General features: G+C 42.4%; 2 protein-coding genes across 5 annotated transcripts in view; one reads left to right on the top strand and one right to left on the bottom strand.

Annotated features, from left to right (window-relative positions):
* Nucleotides 1–14,314, top strand: part of LOC108877006 (frizzled-3) — a 29,413-nt gene extending 15,099 nt beyond the window's left edge. For 3 of the 4 annotated variants that reach the window (XM_018666899.2, XM_018666898.2, XM_018666900.2), the window contains exons 3-11: nucleotides 3,981–4,177; nucleotides 4,823–5,125; nucleotides 5,222–5,384; nucleotides 5,785–6,084; nucleotides 6,369–6,620; nucleotides 9,584–9,732; nucleotides 10,327–10,441; nucleotides 11,028–11,191; nucleotides 11,281–14,314. In XM_018666899.2, coding sequence (XP_018522415.1) covers nucleotides 3,981–4,177; nucleotides 4,823–5,125; nucleotides 5,222–5,384; nucleotides 5,785–6,084; nucleotides 6,369–6,620; nucleotides 9,584–9,732; nucleotides 10,327–10,441; nucleotides 11,028–11,191; nucleotides 11,281–11,503 — 1,866 coding nt within the window. In that variant the 3' untranslated portion in view covers nucleotides 11,504–14,314. The remainder of the gene's footprint in view (nucleotides 1–3,980; nucleotides 4,178–4,822; nucleotides 5,126–5,221; nucleotides 5,385–5,784; nucleotides 6,085–6,368; nucleotides 6,621–9,583; nucleotides 9,733–10,326; nucleotides 10,442–11,027; nucleotides 11,192–11,280) is intronic. The other variant, XM_051077521.1, reaches the window with a different exon arrangement.
* kif28 (kinesin family member 28) lies at nucleotides 13,225–21,994 on the bottom strand. The gene is made up of 27 exons (XM_051077527.1): nucleotides 21,605–21,994; nucleotides 20,875–21,066; nucleotides 20,700–20,750; nucleotides 20,459–20,611; nucleotides 20,292–20,327; nucleotides 20,012–20,131; nucleotides 19,817–19,924; nucleotides 19,498–19,652; nucleotides 19,305–19,416; nucleotides 19,124–19,191; nucleotides 18,866–19,008; nucleotides 18,658–18,779; nucleotides 18,459–18,549; nucleotides 18,270–18,330; nucleotides 18,018–18,141; nucleotides 17,781–17,916; nucleotides 17,576–17,694; nucleotides 17,295–17,402; nucleotides 17,068–17,160; nucleotides 16,687–16,827; nucleotides 16,536–16,606; nucleotides 16,306–16,440; nucleotides 15,998–16,164; nucleotides 15,774–15,868; nucleotides 15,344–15,476; nucleotides 15,067–15,200; nucleotides 13,225–14,812 (listed from the first exon to the last, which is right to left on the bottom strand). The coding sequence occupies exons 1-27, from the start codon at nucleotides 21,677–21,679 to the stop codon at nucleotides 14,654–14,656; spliced, it is 3,102 nt and encodes a 1,033-aa protein (XP_050933484.1). The 5' UTR covers nucleotides 21,680–21,994; the 3' UTR covers nucleotides 13,225–14,653.
* Between the last annotated feature and the right edge of the window lie 365 nt (nucleotides 21,995–22,359).

The following is a 22,359-nucleotide window of genomic DNA, read 5'->3' on the forward strand; positions in this document are numbered from 1 at the left end:
TGAAGTTTTGATTTTGTTTTCAATTGGTATTTTGATGTATAGTGAGCAGTATATAGTATATATACTATATATAGTATTGTGACATAATCTGTTGTTTAGGTAATCTGATATTACTGAATAGATAGTAGTAGTCAAATGGAAATGTGTTGTTGCAACATGGTTTTTCTGTCAGGCTCTGGGGTGTCCATCATTATTGAGCAAGTTAAAATATATAAATTACGTTTTCTAGATATTGTAATATGTTGGATCTGAAGGATATGACTTGATAATAATAGGGAAATATCTTTCCATTATACCATTAGGATGGTATAATTCATTATATGTGAGTTTTCCTTACATAGCAGTTGAGTTAATAGCTCTCACACTTCACTCATGGGCACTTACGAATGCTGTATTTGTGAATGCTGAAATGTTTGTCTCTGTCTGTCTGAGGTCAACCCACCATTCATTTTAAAGCTCTGTGTGGGGGAGACATAAAGTCAGAGCACTGCATGATGGATGGCATTTTAGTAGCATGTAGTCTGCATAATGATCTTTGATAATTGTAGATTTCATTTTCTGTGTGATACAGGTTACAGGTTATTTTTATTTATTTTATTTTTTTTTCCATCTCGTAATGGTGACCTGAGTTTTAGTTTAGCAGAATAAGCATAGTCCACAACAGCGGCCTGTGCATAAAGGCACAAGTTCCAACGACAGCACAAAAGGCATATTTAATTTGAGACCAACCTGAGTTACCAGTCAGGGGCTGTCGATTGTTGCACAACTTAAATTGCATACTGTAGAAAAGCTACATAATAGGTCTTGCCATTTTAACACACATTTACTTGATTTGATGCTACATAGCAAGGCTTGAAGCTCTATTTGAGTGTTTCTGTTGCTGCAATAATTGGGCAATAATACATCTATTTTATAAAGTTAACAAATTTTAGCCAAAAAGCAAACCATGTTGCACTGGTACACTGTAGCTTCAGCATCCAGTAGGTGCACTGTGGACTGGTTGGTTTCATGTTTGTTGAGATAAACTTGCAGAGCTTCCAAGACACAGATGTAGTGTGTGAAAATTCCCTCCTACGTTATTAAGTAGATTCAGTCCACTACACACCTAAGGATGGAAAGAGACAAGAGAAGCAGAGAAAGAGATCGATTGCAGGAAGCTGATGCACTACATTTCTTCTTGCTGTTTTATCACCCTTATCTTCTTCCAGATCACTCCATGTTTTAGTAGGAGTGTGCCCTCAGCCTCAGGCTAGGTTTGCAGGCTTTTCTGCTTTCCTTTCCCTGCTCTTCCACCACAACTGACTACAAAATGCCAGACAATTCACTTTAGTCACCCTCCATGGAAGACTGATTGCCATCCCCCTCCTCTCTCTTTTGGAGGCACAGTTAGGCCACTTAATATCAATATTCTCTTTGTGGTGGGAGATGGGAGGCAATTGCCCTGACTGTCAGAATAATTGCACACAGATATCTGCACACAGGCATTGACTTGCACACTCACACACTAGGAAACACAAGAACTGGGACATACTTACAGAGTACAAGAACAATGACACACACGCACACACACGTAGCCCCACATGCACTGGAGAACTGGGCGGAACGGGGACACACAAAATGGGAGTCGCACAAACATTTCCTGTAGAGTTAGAATGAGGAGACATTCTGCTGGGCAGTGAGACACACTCATGCAGAAAGTGACTAGCACTCAGTGAAGTATAGCCTCAGGATCTCTTATGAATCATTTGTTATTGACATCTGTGTAACATGCATTACTATGCACTCAAAAGACCAAAAGAAACAAAACAAACAAAAAAAAACAACAACAAAAAACTACATTTCTGCAAGCTGAGACTGTTGAGGTACCACCACTGTGGGCTGCACTTCACAGCGAGAGATGGCACTGAGGAGGCTTTATCGGAAATCGTTTTCAGATTCCATTGGGCTTGAGTTTATTTTTCTCTTATTAATAAAGAACAGGAAACATGAATAAAATCTTGGTTTTCATTGGCTAATGGTGTTGTCCACTATTCACTGAGTGTTAAATCCCTACACACCTCATTGTTTTGTGTGTAAATATGAAACATATTTGATAAGGTTGTTTAGCAGTCTACACATAATGCATTTAATTGCTTATTTAGTCAGGTTTGTGGTTTGGCCCACAAGTAAAGCTCATGTGGTTCCTGTATCCTAACACAATGAACCTTGCGTGTTCACACACAAGAAATAAAAATGCATGGGTTGTAAAATGTGTGAATTATTGAATGAAGCTGAGTGGTCTGTGTGCGTGCATGCTCACATGTTTCTGTGCAACATTCAAAACTATGTCACACAGCTCATGCACCACTGCACCCATTTACTGGTGGAACATCTCTCCAATGCACAGATCTAGAACACAGCAATTGAGAACGATCAAAACATACTCACAAGGCCAAACTACACACAGAAACACACACATTCACTGATGCATGGGCATGAATGCCCTCATACAGTCTGTAATCATATACTGTAGCTTTTGTAGTAAGCAATTAATGTAAGTGCAGTGTTTTGTGGCACATGTACATGTATTTCATATACACACACCCACAGAGTGCAGTGTTGTGTGTGGTCAGCCTAAGCATTTTGTTCAGTTCCTCTCTATTCATCACTGTCATGGCTCTGCTCTGATTTCCCTGTTATGTCTTGTAAAAGCTGCATTGAAAACTCAGCGTCAGTGCAGCCAGATGAAATGAACTTTGAAACAGCTGAATAGATGCAGGTCACTTTGCACACATAACCCTAGCAGTGCATATAATATTGCTGGCAGTTGCTCATGTATGAGCACATCAGTAAAATATGTCAGAGTATTGGGTCTGTGTGCTCCACAAAAGCAGAAATTGACACAAACATTTGTTTAACATATGAGTCTGAGCAGTTGTACAAAAAACTGCAGTTCTTTCACATGCCAGTAAGTCACTGTCTTCAGTACTTTGCTCTCTTCGATCTCTTTGGATATTGAGGTTCACAAACAAGGCTTTCACTTAATTTTGCCCAGAAATGTTAAGACATGGAGAGAAACATGAGCTACTCACACAGTTTTAAAACAACATCAACAAATCTCAGATCGTATTTTAAAATGCTCCGTGTATTTTCAGTATTCAATTCCTAATTTAATTTCTATGGAAAGGCAGATTTTTTTAGAACAAACCAATGAATAGTTAACCTGTCAGCATAAACAGAAGTAAAGAGAATAAAGAGAATCTAAAGAGAATCTGAATCAACAGAAAAGAGATATTGCACCACTGGCTATACTACTCAAGTGACCTCTGACAAATCATCATTGCTGCAGTGTTCTTGCACAGCAGAATTTAATAAAGGAAAAGCCAAGCGTTCTTCTTGTCCATCACCAGTCTCTAACTTTGACTCCTCCAGGGAGCAGAACATATGATCTTTAGTGTGTGGATGTCCCTGTGGTTTGTTTATTCAATGTATTGACACATGGTGGTGGCTAAACCTTCAGAGGTCTGTCTTTCTCTCCCCTACTTCAAAGGCATCTTTGGTAATATGATTGCTGCTATACATACTTCATAAGCCTCTAAATATTGATGGACTACTGAGTAGTGTAAATTGCAGCAGAGGAGTTAGATCGTACTTGTCCTCTCCCTCTCACTCTTCCTCCATCCTCTTTGATGGCTATTTCAGGTTAAGTATTAGCCTTCTCATATGTGCCACTGATAGCAGTTAACTTTTTCCTGACCCTGTGTGTATTTATATATGAGAGTGTTTGTTATAATATCACTCTTTCCCACATGCATGACAGATTTAATAACAACCTTGTCAGACTGGCTTACACTGATGTTGACATATAACCTTGGAAAGATAGGTGTTTGCAAGAAAGTCTTGAGACCACTGTTTGACTATGTAGCAACACTTTCTGCTTTGTAGCAGGTTTAAACATAAATGTATGTCTGTCTTTTTATTTCTCTCCATCTCTCCTGTAGCCTTTTCATCCCATGGTAAACCTTGTGTGCAGCGCTGACCTGAGGATGTTCCTGTGCGCCCTGTACGCCCCTGTGTGCACGGAGTATGGCCGGGTGTCCATGCCGTGTCGATCCCTCTGCCAGCGGGCCAAAGATGAGTGCCACAAACTCATGGAGATATTTGGAGTAGCCTGGCCGGATGACATGGAGTGTAGCAGGTGTGCAATACATTTTAATTCAACTCAGTCCTAAAAAGTAAAACAGTGTCTCTCACACAGGATTCAAAATCCAGCACACAGGCAGCAATATAAAATATATTCTAGTTGTTTTTCAGTGTTTTGCATATACCTCAAATCTGCGCGATTCTTTTGCTTGCTGCTTCTCTTTGAATTCATGACAACCTCAACCCCACATCAAACCAACTTGACACTGAACTTCAGCATCTTGCCACAGTCTCTTCTCCTGTATCTCAATACAGAAATCCCCTTTCATCTTTTTTCTCCTGTCTCACTTCTTTAAGTCTTTCAACTCTTCTATCTTCCTAGTTTCCTGTCTTATCTGTCTTTTCTGCCTGTTTTTGAGGTTTACCAAGTCAAACCTAATGCAGTCCTAATCACCAGCCCTACAGTAAATCTCAAGAAGGATGTAATGTTCACTTTCTGTTTAAACTGTTGTTTGAGTGACATCCTAAGAGAGGGGTTGATTCAAGCTTTAGGTCACGGAAGGACTTACTTAGTGCTGCTGTTGAAATGTATTGTGTTACAAACACACTACATACATACTAAGAAGTTGTTTCTTAAATTTATGAGGGTCTCAGAAAAATGTATCAGATTAATCTGCATGATCTAACTTTTTTTTTCCAGGTTCCCAGATTGTGATGAACCCTATCCTCGTCCAGAGGACCTGCTAACAGGCTCTGACCCCACTGACCAGTCATCCATGACTGTGCAGAGAGACTACGGTTTCTGGTGCCCCAGAGAGCTCAAAGTTGACCCAGACCTGGGTTACACTTTCATGGGCAGGAAGGACTGTTCTGCCCCATGTCCCTCAATGTTTTTTAACCAGCAGCAGCTGACCTTCACCCGATACTTCATAGGAGTCGTCTCCATTGTCTGTCTGTCTGCAACGCTTTTCACCTTCCTGACATTTCTCATCGATGTTACCAGGTTTGAATGGCTGAATGTTGTCCTAAATCTGATATCAAGTCTCAAACTAAAGTGGAAAGAAAGTGTTTTTTTACTTGATTTATTTCTCCCCATTAGGTTTCGATACCCTGAGCGTCCAATAATCTTCTACGCTGTGTGTTATGTCATGGTGTCGCTGGTGTTTTTCCTTGGTTTCCTGTTGGAAGACAGGGTAGCATGCAATGCAGTCAGCCCTTCTCAGTTCAGAGCTTCAACCATAACACAGGGCTCACACAACAAGGTGGGAGCTTCAGTTAACACTAACGTTTCATGAAAATATTTTTGGTTTGTAAGAAGCCTGTTAGGTGTAAGATGTGCTTTAAATGTAAACCATTTCCACAAATGTCTAATTTTTGGGAATAAAAACATCAGCTACAGTATACCTTTGATAATTTGTAGAACCAAAAACCTTCTGTGAGAAATTATGTGTCAAGATTCATTAAAACATCTTAGTTTTGATGTAGTCTCTTATGATTGAACATAGTAGTACAGACGAAGTCAGGCCTGCTGTTTCATACATAGACTGTATGTAAATAAAAAAATAACATGATCATTTATGCTATAGATTTTGACACAGATAATGTTATTTCTGAGCCAAGAGATTTGATAATTGATCAAAAGTTATTCTACTCATCTCTCAGGCATGCACTCTGTTCTTCATGGTCCTGTATTTCTTCACCATGGCCGGCAGCGTGTGGTGGGTCATACTGACAATCACTTGGTTCCTGGCCGCTGTGCCTAAATGGGGCAGCGAGGCCATTGAGAAGAAAGCCCTGCTCTTCCACGCTGTTGCCTGGGGGATCCCAGGGGCCCTGACTGTCACCCTGTTGGCCCTGAATAAAATTGAAGGAGATGGGATCAGTGGAGTGTGTTTCATAGGGCTGTATGACATAGATGCCCTGAGGTGGTTTGTTCTGGCACCACTCTGCCTCAATGTGGCGGTGAGTACAGTCAGAAGATAAATGAGTGGGCGGATGAAAGAAGTGATGAGTGGGACTGTAGGATGGATGGATGGGTGAACAGATTAATGAGAGGGTGGATGAAATGATACAAGTGTCGATTGTTGGCTGAAATTATGAAGAGTTGGATAGATGAGTAAATGGATGACTGGATGGTTGACAGTGTTATGTTTTGTGTGCTTGTCAGTCATCCATCTCTACAAATAATTTATTTTAAAAACTTTAGTTTGAGACAGAGTCTCCCGTTTGTCCCTCTCTCTGTTTAGGTGGGTGTCTCTCTCCTGTTAGTGGGCATCGTGGCTCTGAATCGGGTGCGCATGGAGATCCCCCTGGAGAAGGAAAACCAGACCAAACTAGTCAAGTTTATGATCCGGATGGGAGTGTTCTCTGTGCTCTACCTTGTCCCCCTTTTGACTGTGATTGGATGCTACCTGTACGAACACACCTACCGCAACATTTGGGAGACAACATGGATGGAGGAGAACTGCAGACGCTACCACATCCCCTGCCCATACAAGGTAGGGAGAGAAAGAGGGAGGAGAGAAAATGTATTTGTGTGAGACCATATAATGTTGCTATCCTTGCATTCATCACTGGTTAACAGGGAAGTATGTGATTTGTGAAGGCGTTTTGTGGAGGAAAGCTTGCCAGAGTCAGGTCTGAAGCGTGACTTCAGAATCAAAAAGACACCACCAGATTCTTTGCCTGTCAACACAGTTCAAATATAAATAACTTAAAAACTTGTGATCAGTGTATTTCAACTGTATACTTAGATTTTCTGGTAAATTTCCCAGATTACTAAATAAATTTGTCTGTTGAGAAGCTCATCAAAATTATTATTCTACCCTCTGTCTGAAAACAGGTGACTTCTCAGGATATGCCTGTCATCTCAGCTAGACGGGAAGCACACAGGCACACAGGATTTCCAGCTGTGTTCCTATCAGGGCTCTCTGTATCTCAGTTACTCACACACTCGGTGTGTGTTGTCACGCTGCCAATATTAGCTGGTGTGAAGTACTCAGTTGCTCACTGTGGAGGATACAGTATCTTTCTCTCCTCATTAAGTCACTGGGAGATGTTTATTTGTGTGTAAGAGAAGTATGCATACCAGGACCAATGAGTAAACAAGATGCATTTCCAGTAAAGAGGATGGACACCAAGTCTAGACACCAACATGCTGATTTTGATGATTATGCAGGCTGTAGTGGATGCATACGGTCGACAGTTAGTAATAATTTTACTGTTTGGCCTTAGTTTCAACTTGGAAGTTTGAAGTTTGACTGATTTAGTTTACAACCTGTATCACAATCTGATTGTCATCTGAGTGTGCTTACCCCATCAGACTTGTATATTACTGTCTCCCAGATCTCCGCAGTCAACTGGAGTACAGTGTTATTATTACCAATAGAAATAAGTGGCAAAACTCCAAAAACATACCCAAGTTGTAATAAAGTGAAATAATGAGCAAAGACTGAGTGAGAAAGAGACGTGTGTTGTGTGGCTGAATGAGTAGGTATTTGGGGAGGGGACGGATCAGAGTGCAGCATGCATCATTAGCTCAGTTAATACTGCTCTCAAGACCAATTCCACACAAAACTGCCATCTCTGTTTTACTCTGTTTCTTTGTCTCTTTGTCTTTCACTCTCTCAGATGGCTCTCACACACTTACTTCTTTTACTCAGTCTCCCCCTTCTACCCCTCAGTGTCTCTGTCTCAGTGCTTCAGGGCTTGCTCAGTCATGCTCTGCTGCCTGTACTCTATGATGTCTTTGTAGCGGTTATGAAAAGTGGTGGGAGTGAGATGTTTTATACCGTCTGGTGATAAATTAATAACCAAATAAATGTGCACAGTGCAGACACAAAGTCTCTGTAACAAGTATACACACAGGACAGTTAAACCTTTTCATCAGCTTCACACATTAAACATAAGATGGGAAAACTTGGCCTTCAGAAGCATTTGTTTATGTTTCCCTTCTTTATGATTATTAAAGCAGAGTGCTGTTACAGTAGTGTGATAAAAGAAAAGTGTCAGCTAATTTGTGACTGACAGACTATATGAGAGGGTGGAGGCAGGTGCAAGTGCTTATGTTACTTGTGTATATGTTCATGTCTGTAGCTATGCATGTGTGAGCTCATGAAGACGGACCCCCTTTACGTCCTATTGTAGCTCTGGAATTTCAATATTGCTATGTGATATTTGATCTTTACCCTGGGGGGGTTTGCGTGCAAATGTTAGTGCGCGTGTGAGAAGGTACAATTGCATGTTTTTGGATAACTGAAGATTCTGTGGGCATTGTTCAGTTTCAAGTGACTTTATTTTTGTGTGTGTGCATGGGTGGTAATTTACAGAGAGCTCAGGGCTTTTTGTTTTATTTCAGAAACTAAATCTGAGACATTTAATCTCAGCCTGGGCAAGACAGACTAAAGCTAATTAATACATACCAACTGGCCTGGTTCTTTCAAAAGATAGAAACGCCTAAGCTTTGTAAAAGCCGTCCTCCCCTAGGAGTCGCCTTAGGAGATAGCGTGAATGCTCAAATACCAGCTACTTTACCAGGATTTAATCTTAATTTTATTGGAACTGAAAATTTGCCACTCGTAGTTTTGCAAGTATTATACACAAAATGGGACATCTGATTGTTTCTGTGTAATCCTGTAACCATACTCATTCTCTGATTTTGATTTAATTAAACTTGACAACCACACAATTAAAATATGTTCTCCCAAAATGAAAATTCAGTCATTATCCAATTACTGTCACATCAGTCAGCACTCAACTGAAAACAAAGTAAAACCTAAAATGCCCATATTTGTGTATTTTCCATATAGGACAGCCCACAGCACCCAGGCAAGTCTGTTAGCCCCAGTAGTTTGATGTTGACCATGCAGTTGTTTTGTGCTCAGTATCCTCAATGCCTTATCCACCTAAAACCTGGATGGACACATTTAAATATACTTTAAATCCACTTTTCGCTCTCTTAGGAGAACATTTGGATTTGGATGATCTGGATCCATAAAATGAGAGTGTGTATCTTTAAACCCTCTACAGTTAGTATGTACAAAGATCCCACTTAACCTACATAACTGCTGTAAAATCCTGCCCTCTGCTGTGAGATACTATGTCCTGCATCACGTTCAAGTTAGCTAAAGCTGCAGTTCAGCTGCTGAAGCAGCTGTTTTTTTTCTAGGATTAGTTCCCCTTCATAATGTCTGACTGGACTATAAACACTTGTCAGTGTTATATACTTCTGGTCATCTTATTGAGCAGGTTGTTTGAGTGACATCCTGAGCTTTTAGTATTCCTTCACTGTGTTACTGTTGAAGAAATATTTGACCTGCATTTTAAACTTGCTGGTCTGTCTCCACAATAATGAAAGCTCTTCTCATCCTCTGATTCTTTCACATTTCAGTCTGTATTTTCAACACCTTTTGTTTTCAATGGATAATTGCGGAGTTAATATTCAATATTTCTGTTTCCTTAGGTGGAGCAGACCAGTCACCCAGTCATGGTTTTGTTCCTGATTAAATACTTGATGATGCTGGTGGTGGGGATTCCCTCCGTTTTCTGGGTTGGCAGTAAGAAGACCTGTTTTGAATGGGCCAGCTTCCTGCATGGACGCAGACGCAAAGAGTAAGAAGAGGGACTGGAAGTTTTTTGTGTGTTTTTGTCCTCCCGTGGATGATTTTCATTCAAAGTGAATGGTCATCATGCCAGAAATGTTTTTGAATTATAGAGTTTAGCCAAGTTTTTATTTTCTATATGAAGTTACTGCTTCAGACAGATAAACCAGTAGCATGTTTCGAATCACTATTCATGCACAGACACATAGTAAACACAGATATTTACTTGCAGTGTCTGTTTCTATGGTGACACATGGGTATCCTCTACACCTGTGTCCTCTCACCTTCAACAGCAGCACATTAACCCTCTCCTCCTCCTCTTCTCCTGTTCCACTGTTTCTCTTCTTCATCTCTGCTGTCTCCCTCACCTCCCCCAACCATCCACCCTGCACCGCTCCCCCTCTCTCCCTGGTGTTGCTATGTCTCTCTCATTTTCACTCTCCTGTCCCTCTGCTCCATTTCACCTCTGTGCTTCCCACTCCCCTCTGCCCTCCCTTTTAAACTGCTCTTCCCGGATCTGCCCCATTACCCATTATTTCCCCTGCACCTTCCCCTTGTCTCTCCTCCTTAAACCCACTACACCTGCCCTCTCTTCTCTCTGCAGCAGTGGAGTGAATGAGTCTCGCCAGGTGCTGCAGGAGCAGCCAGACTTTGCCCAGTCTCTGCTGCGTGAACCCAACACTCCCATTATCAGGAAGTCCCGAGGAACATCCACTCAGGTAGGACTGCAGAGCAGTGATACAGCTGCAGTCATTGTAATTATAATTGTAGGAGCAATAAAATAAGCAGGAGTTGTATCAATAGTTATAGTTCTTATAACATAGCTGTAGCTCAGTGAGTAGTTAGTAGTGTCATTCAGGCTAAATAGGCAAATTATTTTTTTGTGAATTCTGTATAGATTAAATGTTATTTGAGAAAATTTGAGTCCAGAATCTCTGTTCTTGCTTTATTTCATCCATTACTGTTCATTAGCTCCCCAAGCTAAATTAGCCACTCTCATTCACTTTTCCCACTGGGCATTGCACAACACAGGGCACACACGCTGATTATTGGCATAGCCATAGAAAGAAAGGAAAGACAGTTCTAAAAACTAAAAACTAAAAAATTCAAACCTAACCGGGGTCCACTGGATTAGGTAAAACAACTGTAACTTGAAGTTGTAATTTTCTGTCAACTCATAAACACAAAGCACATTTACAGGCTTCCTGAACACCTTTTTAACAGATAACAATTATTTAACAAAAACCCTCTGTTTTCCAGAGGTTAATATGTTACATCTATCTGACCTGTTCTATCTGTCTGTAGGGCACGTCCACCCACGCCTCCTCCACCCACTTGGCCGTCCTAGACGACCTTGACGAACCAGTAAGAACTCATCACGGCCACCCCGCCTCCACCAGGAGTAAAGCCAGCAGCGTCCACAGCAAGGCCAGCTACCACGGCAGCCTACGCCGCACTCGAGATGACAGGTAGAACAGAAAAACCATGGCGCTCCGTTTGTCTGTTAACAAAAGGTGTGAATCAGATAAAGCAGGGTCTTTCTTTCTTCCTCTCTCAGGAGCGATACTATGGTTTACAGAGGTACAGAGGAGCGCAGTTTCCATGGTAGCATGCCTCGCCTGGACCACCCACTCTCCACTCACAGCAGCCTCCATCAGATAGACAGCCACTCAAGGCACAGCAGCCAGCATGACGATTCTGAGGCCCCACCCACCCTCATCACCCACGGAACCACGGCAAGTGACAGCCAAGTTGCTGAGAATGATGGCACCAGCGCCTGAGCACAGTCACAAGTTTTACTGGAAATGAAATTGTTAGGATGCAGTCGATGTCTTTAAAAGGAAGATTTGCTCCCGACAGATACACACTTGTCTGTTTAGTGTGTAAGAGTTTCCTCTTGAGATGGAGAATGTACCAGTTGGTGCTGTGGTGGTGATTTTTGTTGTTAGTTCCTCACTGGTTGGTTAACACAGTTCAGTCAGTGAACATAACCAATATGGTGTAGATTCAGTTTCTTATTTGAATTTACGCGGCAGGTGACTCCTGATTGCTCAACTAAAACAAGCCAAGCAACAAAAACAAATCCACCTCCTCAGACTTTGGTGACACTTCTCAAGACATTATTTGGGAAGAGTTTTGTTAAACTAGACAGAAGCTGAAAAAATGTTGAAAGAAAGACCGATGTATCTCATGGACAAGAATGGTCACAGTTTCCTGCAGGTGTAGTTTGGATGATACAGTTGGATGGACACCAGTTTTGAGAGCATTGTGTCTTGTTTTGTGGTGGTATTACTTCCTATTAATGATTTTGCATCATCGTGCAGGATGGACCTACATGAATATTGTTAAATAAGTGAACAGTGCCGAGTATTGCTTTTGTAACAATCTTTAATGGTTTGTCTGCTTTCTTGGTAAAGTCTCACATCAAACTTGACTTATTTCAGTCTGATCTAATTATTCCCAATCTTTGTTTGTCTTAGATTGCAGCTCTTAATGAGTGATGATTATTTTTGTGTGGCTTCAGAGACTGACAAATATGGGCCTAATGTGACATTGTGGACCTCTCTGTGGTTTAGTGAAATATTTTTATACTGTGAAAAAAATCATCTGTGTGCTGCTAAAAGCTTCACTATGTGAGTGAGTGAGTGTGTGTGTGTGTGTGTGTGTGTGTGTGTGTGTGAGAGAGAGAGAGAGAGAGAAAGAAACACGGTCATATATGTTTTAACCTTCAGTTCCCTCCTCTGGTGAACAGAGACAATGGAGGGAACTGAACCCAGAATGTAAAAGGGTTGCTTTCAGAGTAAGAAAGAGAGGTGATATTATATGGACGTTGTTGTGTGAATGAAGTGGAATAATGCTTGTGCAGTTACTTACATGCACAGAGGTTATTCCAGCTCAGCCCGAAACAATTTTAGCACTGATCCTTCTGCAGAGAGGCATTAGTTTGGCACAAAAAGACAAGGCAGCTTTAGAAACAAGCAAGATAATAATTTACTCAACCATTGCTTGTTCAGTTAATTGTCAACCAACCAATCTGTGTAATAAAATCCTAAGAATAAGCAGAATAAGTCATGTCAAAGTCTAAAAGCCTCAAATGGCGTCACAATCTGTACAACATACAACACCCTGTAAGTAAGAGTACTGTTAAAAGCTAGCTGACAACCAGAGTATTGTAACCCAAATTGAGGTACACATCCATCACTGCAGTCAAGTCTAATGGCTTCATAGACTGGAGTGTAATTTAAAAATGGAAACAGATAACAGTGCTTTTATTCTGAAATCTGTCACATCCACATGGCTGAGTGGTTGTTTTTTTTTAGGAGAGGGTGCTTGTGCATGTCATTTTCACCAGTGTACTTGACATGTACCCTAAACTACTATTGTACATGCTCTGTGATATGTGTGCTTATGTTGTTCAGACGTAGAACTCATTAGACTCATCCAAAGCCGTGCAGAGGAATGGCAGTCAAACTGGACAAAAAGAAACATTCAGTCGTTGAGCTCTATACGTTCTCTGACATTTATTTTACACTTGTTGCGTAAATGTTACAGGAAGTGTATATTGTCACTGTTTTAGTTTGTGTTTCATTCCCCATTCCCTCAAGATCCACTTAACCTACCTCACCTCTACCTTCAGCCTTCTCTGTACCTATGTGTGCACACATACACATACACAACTACACATTATCGGGTGCTTTTTGAACAGTAGAAAGTAGTCCTCAGCTCAACACATTAATTCAGTTCAGTAGAAATGGTGCTTATTTTTGAGGAATCTGAGCTACTGTAAAATTTAACACAAACCAGACAGACTTTAATTGACTCATAGGTTCTGCCATGATCATCAACACACACACACACACACACACAGATCAGTAGGGTATCTGTGGCTAGCTGTTTGTGGTCCCACAGTTGGCTTTGTGTTTTTCCAGTCTACCTCTTCAGTTCAAATGTTACCTATCTGACTCTCTGGCCTTTCACTGCTGCCTCCCTCCTCCTGTGTCAGTTTATGTTTGTCTCTCTGCACCTGTTTTAAGTTCCTTATGACCAACTGCCTACTGTCAACCTGTCTGCCTGTGTTATCTGTTGTACATAGAGTTTCTGTCCTATGTGATGACTAATCTGCCTCACATCTGCCTTCTGCCTCTCCTCCTGTAAATGTGCCCACACTAATCTTTTTTTGGACCTACAGCAACTGTCTGTACTGTTGCGAGTCTTGACTGCTTACAAACATTAACCGTTGTGCTTTTACCTCTGAATTGGACATTATAGTGAGGGATGCTGTGTTAAATATTTACATCTTTAAACTCAACACAATGAAAAAGGAAATCTCTCATTCTTCTTATCAGTCCCCCACAACCAGACATGAGGAAGAAGAACCGTCTTGATTTCTGATGTCCTGTTGTCATAATGTCATACTGTGCTTCAGAGTGAACTGCAGCTTCAAAGTATGAAACATTATCAATAATGGTTAAAAAACATAATACTATTGTGAATTCTGAAACTTGAGTTGTATTTGCCTTTTAATTTATTTGCAGTTTGGGACTGTAATGATTTCTTTTACATGCAGTCTAATAAACGTTTTATAGACTTTAGTGCTTTTGATGTTATTGTGTTGATTTGGTTTATTTTTAATTATGTCGCATATTTATTCTAGCTGACTGATCTTGCTACAGGTGGTTGAGTGGTTAAGACATCTGAATACCACCTGTTTTAAAGAATAATATGACTAATCTTAATCTATTTGTTTCCCTAAAGCTTCTGGAGGATTTTGCAATCAGTAACATTAAAGCACAGTTAAGCAAGTTTCCACAATCTGTCTTCATCCTACACACACTTGCCACTGGAAATCTCTGCAGTGTTGTAAAATAAAGAATAACCAGAGACGTTCACCTTCATACTTTGTGAGAATCTGTGCAACAACCGTTGCTCAATCAAGACCAGATTCCCGATCGTTCTCGTTTCCGGCGGACGATGGCGGCAACGTCTTGTTTGAGTGCGGAGACACTCTGTTCCAGCTGCTCTGAGAAGTCTCTGAGCAGACGATTCTGCTCATCTACAAACAGTCTGAGTCCCAGCAGGTCAGACTCCTCCTGGAAAACACACAGAAATACACATTAACATACACAGTGTAGAACATGTGCACAAAATATCCCACTTTTAGGAAGCATTGCTATAAAAACTAATAATAACCATACACAGTTCTATGCTCCAGGCCTTAATGCAACTTTCATTCTACTGAGTCCATTTCCAGATTGCCAACTAAAAATATCTAACAATACCAAAACAGCAGGTGATTCACTGCAGTTCTGATATGTGAATTCAATGATCTAAAACAGATACATACACTGGGCCTGTGTCTACGCAGACGCTGTAGCTGACCCCTGACTGAGGTCATGCTGTGGTAGAAAACCTTGAGAGCACGAGCAAACTCTGCATCACAGCTGGGACGCACCAACCGACCACGCGCACTCTCACCACCTGAAACAAGAAGGGAAAAAGGGAGTGTGTGAGCTACAAGAAATTCATTCTCTATATGAATATTATGAGTGGGAATATTTTGCTAGATAACTTTTTCTGTCCAATCTGTGAATTTGGTGTGTGTATGTGTGTGTGTCACTTACCGTTCCTGGCTGTATTGAGTTGTTCCCTCAGACTGTCATTTTCTTTCCTCAGGGATGCATTAACACTCTTTAGTTCTTCCAAGTCCTGTTGAAGAGCTTGCACTGAACAGCCGAGGTCTGCAGAGTTTACAGGCTGCAACACACACACACACACACACACACACATTTACACAACAACATGATTGAAAAGTTACCTCATGAATTGTTCCTTGTGTAAAATATTGCCTGGAAGGTTGCTGTGAATTTCCCAATCTATGATCTACACCTTTACAGTTCTACTGTTTCACAACTTACCTCATGGTTAGATAAATGCATAATGTATTAGAATGTGTATGTATCTCTTCCAGAGTTTTGTATCTTTACATATCCAGATTTACAAAGTAAAAAAATCACTCCTGAGGCAGGGATACAGACTCAACATCAAACTCACTGTACTGTCTGTCGGGCCTGTCTCATCGATGATGAAGACACCCTCTGTAGTCATCCTCACTCCCTCCAGAGACGATGCCAAGTCTGTACAACCCTCTGAGTGTGAGACAAACAAAGTGTCAAACATGAAGGAGGAAGGCATTAAGATTAGATTCAGCCTGCCGACAATATAGTTACAATTATGGAGAGTCTTCACCAATCATCCATCCATTTCTTCATTCTTACCCTGAAGGCCCCAGAGCTCCAGCACCACAGCGCTGCTCTGCAGGTAGTCCAGCAGACGTTGGGAGGTGTGGAGGGAGGCGAAGTGGACTCTGTGATCCAGCAGAGGGTTGACATTGTGCCACACGGCTGGAGTGTAAAGAGGCTGACTGCAGTCAAACAACCTGAAACTAAGAGAGGGGAGGAAGAGGAGTGTCAGTACCTCAGCTCTGGTCACATGGATCCAGAGGACAGTAGTATTCTCCATCTGTCATGAGACAATTCAAACTCTCGTCAGAGCATGGCTTTGTACGTCACCCTATATGTCTCACCCAAACTGAACCCCTCTATTGCGGGCCTCTCTGATCCAGCGCAGGCCACAACACTGTTCCAGGACCAGCTGGAAGTCCAGTCGTCGTCCCAGTAACTCAGATGGATCGATCAGAATGTCATCTTCACCAAGTGGGCTGAAAAGTGAGAAAGATTGTTATTATTAGATTATATCTCTGTGTTCATCATTTTTTACAATGTGTGTGTGTGTGTGTGTGTGTGTGTGTCATACAGTCCAGTAGAGTTGCAAGGAACCAGCTGTGCTTGTAGAACGGCCTCTTCTGTGCCCTCTGACCCCAACACCTGCAGACAGACATTATCAGCCAGTAATTGCCCTATATGTACGTGTGTGCGCATGTGTGCAATATGTTCTGTGGTTGTACCTCCAGTTGCTCTTCCAGAGGGATACGGAAGGCCAGAGACTGAAGCCAGAGGTGAGCAGTGCCCAGGAGCAAAGGCTCCACTGGATCCCAGAACGGGTCTTTATCTCTGGGTAACGCAGCCGCAGACAGCCCTTCTACTCTCTGACAGCAGGAACCAAAGATGGATTGAGTATTACATTAAACACAAACACTGAGATAACACTCTGTAACTATGTGATCGTGGAGTTGTGACTCTCCTCTACAGCTTTAGGCTTGCTAATTTCCCACCAAAGAAAAGAAGGGACAGCTAAAACAGAAACAAATGATGCATTCCTGCTGGTTTGTAAATATTCTCTGACTGTGTTTTATAAAACATGAGCAACATTCATTCCATTTACTCACACTGGATCCACTCTGCTCAGCCTGATGCTGCTGGTAGAGCTCCTCCATCAGGAATTTCCGGTTCACAAACTTGGCCTTGGACCACATCCATACCTGTGGGAGGGAGCATGAAAGTAGCTTAGACAAAGAAACAAGACAAAAACACAAACAAACTGAAACTGTAATTATAAAGAAGCTTATGTGTCCACAAGAGACAGAAAGAAAGACAGAGAAAGTTAGAGACTGACTTGTTTTCTTCCCATAAAGGTGACTCTGACAACAATCTCTTTCTCCAGATCGTGGCCTTTTGAATCAGACAGCGCCAGATTCTTGATTTCCAACTTAAACTCCACCCCCTGTCAACATGCCAGACAATAAGCAACATGATCACATAACTAAAATATTTGTCTACAGACATAGTTGTTTACAGTACGAGCATACTGAGCAGATAATCACCATCCTTAAGTTTTATAAAAACCACAGAAAAAACAGTGGATCTGAAGATTTGCAGCACGTGGCTGTGAGTTACCTTGTTCAGCTCCTGGCTCATCTGGTTGGCCTCAGTCACCATGGGCATCAGTTTGATGTAGTCGTAGAAAACGGCCAGAAGACTGGGGTCTGTCTGACTGGACCCAGCGCTGGACTCACCTGAAAACAGACTCATGAATGATATCTAACAAGTTTTCTCCAAAAAAAATCTCCCTTTACCTCCAGCTGTTGATCCTCCCACTCACCGAGGTGGATGCCCTCAGCAGCAGCCAGCTCAGACTGGAAGTAGTCGTAGTCGTAGCGGCTCCAGTCATCCCCGCCCCGCTCCGACGGGTAACCGATGAACAGGTAGGTACTGTTGGAGCCGAGAATGAGACGGTCCTAGAGGGAGAAGAAAAGAGCGAGAGAGAAATGTTGTGTGTGTCCTTTAACAGAGCGTTACACAGTCGTATCATAAAGTGTGCCGTTGTGTGGAGACCCACCAGATGCTGCAGCTCTGTTGCCTGGGAAACAGCATGGCCATTGACGATGACCTTTGACCCTGGCTGCGGGGTCAGTGTTACACGACGCTGTTCGTTCCTGAACACGGCGTGTCGCTCCTGGATCCTAACACACACACACGTATGCACATTAATGAGTGTGTATAAATGATGTATAGACAGATGTGTGTCTCTAATCTCACTCACTGCTCTGGGTTTGTTCTGTGATGTGGTCTTAATGTGATGAAAACTCACCCCAGGCCCTTGATAGAGATGGACCGTGGAGAAGAGTCACACAGGCCGATATCCCACTCACCTGGAACATAAAACACTGATAATGACACTAAACCAAAACCTGATCAAACACACTAAAATCTGTAGTGATCCACTCCCAGTACCTCCCTGAACGAGAGAGTGAGATATTCCTCTAACACACAGACTCACCCTCTTGGATGAAAAGCTTCACCACCCCAGACAGCTGAGCATCCTCGTTGATGTTCAGGATGTAGGGATGCATCTGCATCATCCTCCTCTCCTGACAGTGACAGAGAGACAGCACGACTTTGTGATCAGCAGCAGGAGACAGGAAAAGATCATTAGGAGCTAAAAAAATATCTGCACTCTAACCACAGGAACTGTGTACCTGTGTGATGTTAGCGTACTGCTGCTCCCAGTCCTTCAGCGCCTCCTGCAGGTGTTGTTCCCACAGAGTTTGAATGGCTCTGATCTGGAGCTCATTGTGGGTCAGCAGCTGACGAAGCTCCTCTGAACACACACAAACACGCATGATGACCTCTCCTACCCTCGTCTGTTAAAACTCTACGCGACTCTACTCTGGCTGTGACTCTTACTGGTCTCATCGTTAGCTCTGCGTCCCTCCTGGCCCAGCCGGCTCAGTCGCTGCAGCAGTCTGGCGTTCTCGGCCTTCAGCTCTTTGACCAGGCGCTCAGTGGGGCTCTCGTTCACCACCGCCCGGTTCTGGATACGCTTTGCTCTGAAAATGCAGAGGGAGAGGTGCGGGGGTGCAAAGAGTGAGGTGTGTGAATGGGGTACAGTTAAAACAAAGGAGTGACTCATAATACAAACACAACACGAATGGTTTGATGTACCTCTCAGCATAGCGCAGGGTTGAGAGAGACTCCTCATAGCAGATATCAGCAGGGCTCAGGGTGGCAATCTTCAAAGAGTGATATATTTTACAGAATTAAAAATACAATGAACCCTCAAAGGGGTTATAAAATGCTAGGTACAGGGCCATGTTAGTACTGGATTCTATTAAGTGTCTGTTACCATAACAGTGCGACTGTTGCCCCCCAGTGCAGATTGCAGCAACTTGGTGAGAACTGAGTCTCTGTATGGAATATGGATGACCCTCTTCCCCACCGCCACATCAGCAAGAGCACTGGAGGAGATGAGAAGAGATAACGTGCAAAACACAGATAAACCGAATGAAATAAAAGCTAAAATGAAACAGTAGGTCTACCTGATGACGTTGCCCAGCGTGGTGAGGCTCAGGTTGATGGCTGTGCCCTCTTTGAGTCTGTCGGCCTCTGATCCAGACGACCGCTGACGCTCGCTGCCAGCCAGGTCTACTAGATTAATGTTGGACTGCTTTGTGATGCTCTCTTTGGAAAAGATCTGACAGGAAGTCGCAGTAATAACACGGAAACGGGGACAGGAAAAGCATTGTAGAAATAATATCCAGCATTACTGATCAGAAATTGTAAAGAAAGAGCTGAAAACATATTTTCATAGTTTTGCAGCACCTCTGTATCTAAATGGATTCTAACTGAAATAAGTACCTGTTTGAGCTGGAGGATGATCAGCATGTGCGAGCGACTGCTATTGGCGTTCATATGAGTGGCAGCTGTGGTTCGAGTCCTGGTTCCCTGTTCCATCAACTGCTCCACCTACAGACACATTTACAACATCAGATTTTTACGTTTCCCAGTTTTCTTTTCAGCCATCCTCCTCTTTCTTTGCATCCCTCTCTCTACCTGTGGTGAGCTGTCACAGGGAATCGTGCGGAGACCTTCTACATAGAAGCCTCTTTGCTGCTCCTCTCTAACTCTGAGCCCCCCTGGAGTTCGAGACCCCCGAGACAGCAGGTCAATTACCTGGACGGGAGGAGAGAGACAGAAAACGATAGTATCTGGTCGTCTATTACGATAATGACTGTAATATCCAGTGAAGGGATGACAGAAAAGTTGCTGAAACTCACGATAAGAAAGAGAGAAGAAGAAGGATGATGGCACAGTTAACTGCTGCCAGTTTTACCTGCTCATTATAGATTTCCATCATACTGAAAAAGACCTGCGTGGACATCAAGAAAAAAGACGTTTAGGAGAAATTTCACAATAATCCCCACACACCCAAACATGACACTGTGTGCTGGGTAATGATGATGACCTGAAGCAGCCACACACACACACACACACCCTTACCTGACACTGCCTGGTCTCCTGGTTGTCTCTAATGGCCTCAAACAGTCGGTCACAGAGTTTAGGAACCAGGCCTTTGTTTGGCCCGTAGCCCACCATCGAGTAACTCTTCCCAGAGCCGGTCTGCCCATAGGCCAGCAGCGTGGCATTGTAACCCTATAGACATAGTTGCAGGACGTTTACTTATAGTCTGCGCTCATGTTAAATGGGGAGACTCTTGAGTTAAAAACAGAATGATCATTACCTGTAGTGCATTCTCCAGTATTCCTTCTCCCAGGTCCTGGAACACACTGTCCTGAGGATAGAAAAAGTGTATGAGCTGCAGTACGTATTTATGAGACCCCAACACGATGCATCCACATGTTGTAACGACTGTAAAAAATTCTTTGCCTGTTCTACCAGGTTGCCTTGGAGCTGACCTGGTCAGCGTACCGTCCCCCTGGCTCCTCGGGCACATACAGGCCGCTGCGGTCACGCGTGAAGCCGCTGTGAGACCAGTAGGCGTAGTCAAAGCAGAACGAGCGCCGGTTCTGGGAGTCACGCGGGTCCTGGATGGTGATGGAGCTCGACACCATGGAGACAACACAGCGGCTGCCTGCATCCCTCTCTCTCTGAATGTGGGAGGGAAATGGAAGAAGCCAGGCAGGAAGAGGAGAGAACAAGGATCACCACAGGGGGTACTAGATTATTTATCTGAATTACTTTCACAGGGAACAGCTGCTGAACATGTATTTGGTCTGTGTGGTCATTTTATTCTTAAACATTTCATCTTATGTATTTGTAGTTGCTTTACATAGTTTTGCAGTCCAAGTTAAACCATGTATGTTGTTGTTTTTCTGTCTTATTTAGAGAAGTAATGCAGTAAGAGAATGCATAGAAAGTCAAATTATTCTGAGCTCTTTGCTTTGCTACATTTGTTAATAATTTGCTAAGACTACAGGTAATATGTGCTCTACTTAATATCCAATTAACACTATATGGCAGGATGTAGTAATGTCTGTGTATATAACACCATAGAAATAACATAAGTATAATGTAATACATATACATTAGGAAAAGAGCAGACAAATAACAGAGAAGTTGCATAAATTTACAAATAACAGATATAAAAAGTGATGTAAATATTCAACCAAATGACTGAGCACTGACCTTGTTGAACGGTCGGACTCTGACGGCCACTTTGACACAGTCCTTGCTGTGCATGTCTGAGGCTTTAGCCCTCATTGTCAGCAGGCAGGTATAAGCACAGGAGACTAGCAGACAGAGAGTGATCAGCTCCCTAACACAGAGCACGGGAGGGCAAACTGTATCGAGTTACATGCCTACACACACACACACATTCAGGGCAGTGTGACAGGGAAGATGGTGAAATATTAGCCTGTTGGGAGAAGCTTCGTAGGATTTTACTGAAAACATAATGGGGAAAAAGCAGCATTTCAGTTTCTTTCTGAAATGTAGATGTGACCTTTAACACTTCTGTGACAAAAGAAAACAGTGTTTTAGACTAAAATTAAATATTAACTAGAAGCAGAACTACTGACTAGTTAATAAATAAAAGTGGAGATCATGAGAATTCAGTATGGGAAGTGATAATATGCTTATAATTTACTTTTTCCCCTGGTGATTTCTTTAATGAAGTGGAGCAGTGGAGATCAGGCTGGTTTCACTTTCACCTTGTCCACCACTTTAAATTATTAAGCAGAGACAGCGCTCTTGGAAACAGGAGAGTCACATTTACACAGGACAGTTACATGTTTACTTATACATTTATGTCAACATCTCAGCGACTTTGTCTGAATTCAAACTTCACCCTAAAAGCCACATTGCTGATATGAGCCATAAGTTGACCGGACACTGAAGAAGTTCCTTTTCGAACTGTAAGCTGCCGGCCTTTGTTGGCTGTC

This window comes from Lates calcarifer, linkage group LG2 (genome assembly GCF_001640805.2).
Source record: "Lates calcarifer isolate ASB-BC8 linkage group LG2, TLL_Latcal_v3, whole genome shotgun sequence".
NCBI lineage: Eukaryota > Metazoa > Chordata > Actinopteri > Centropomidae > Lates > Lates calcarifer.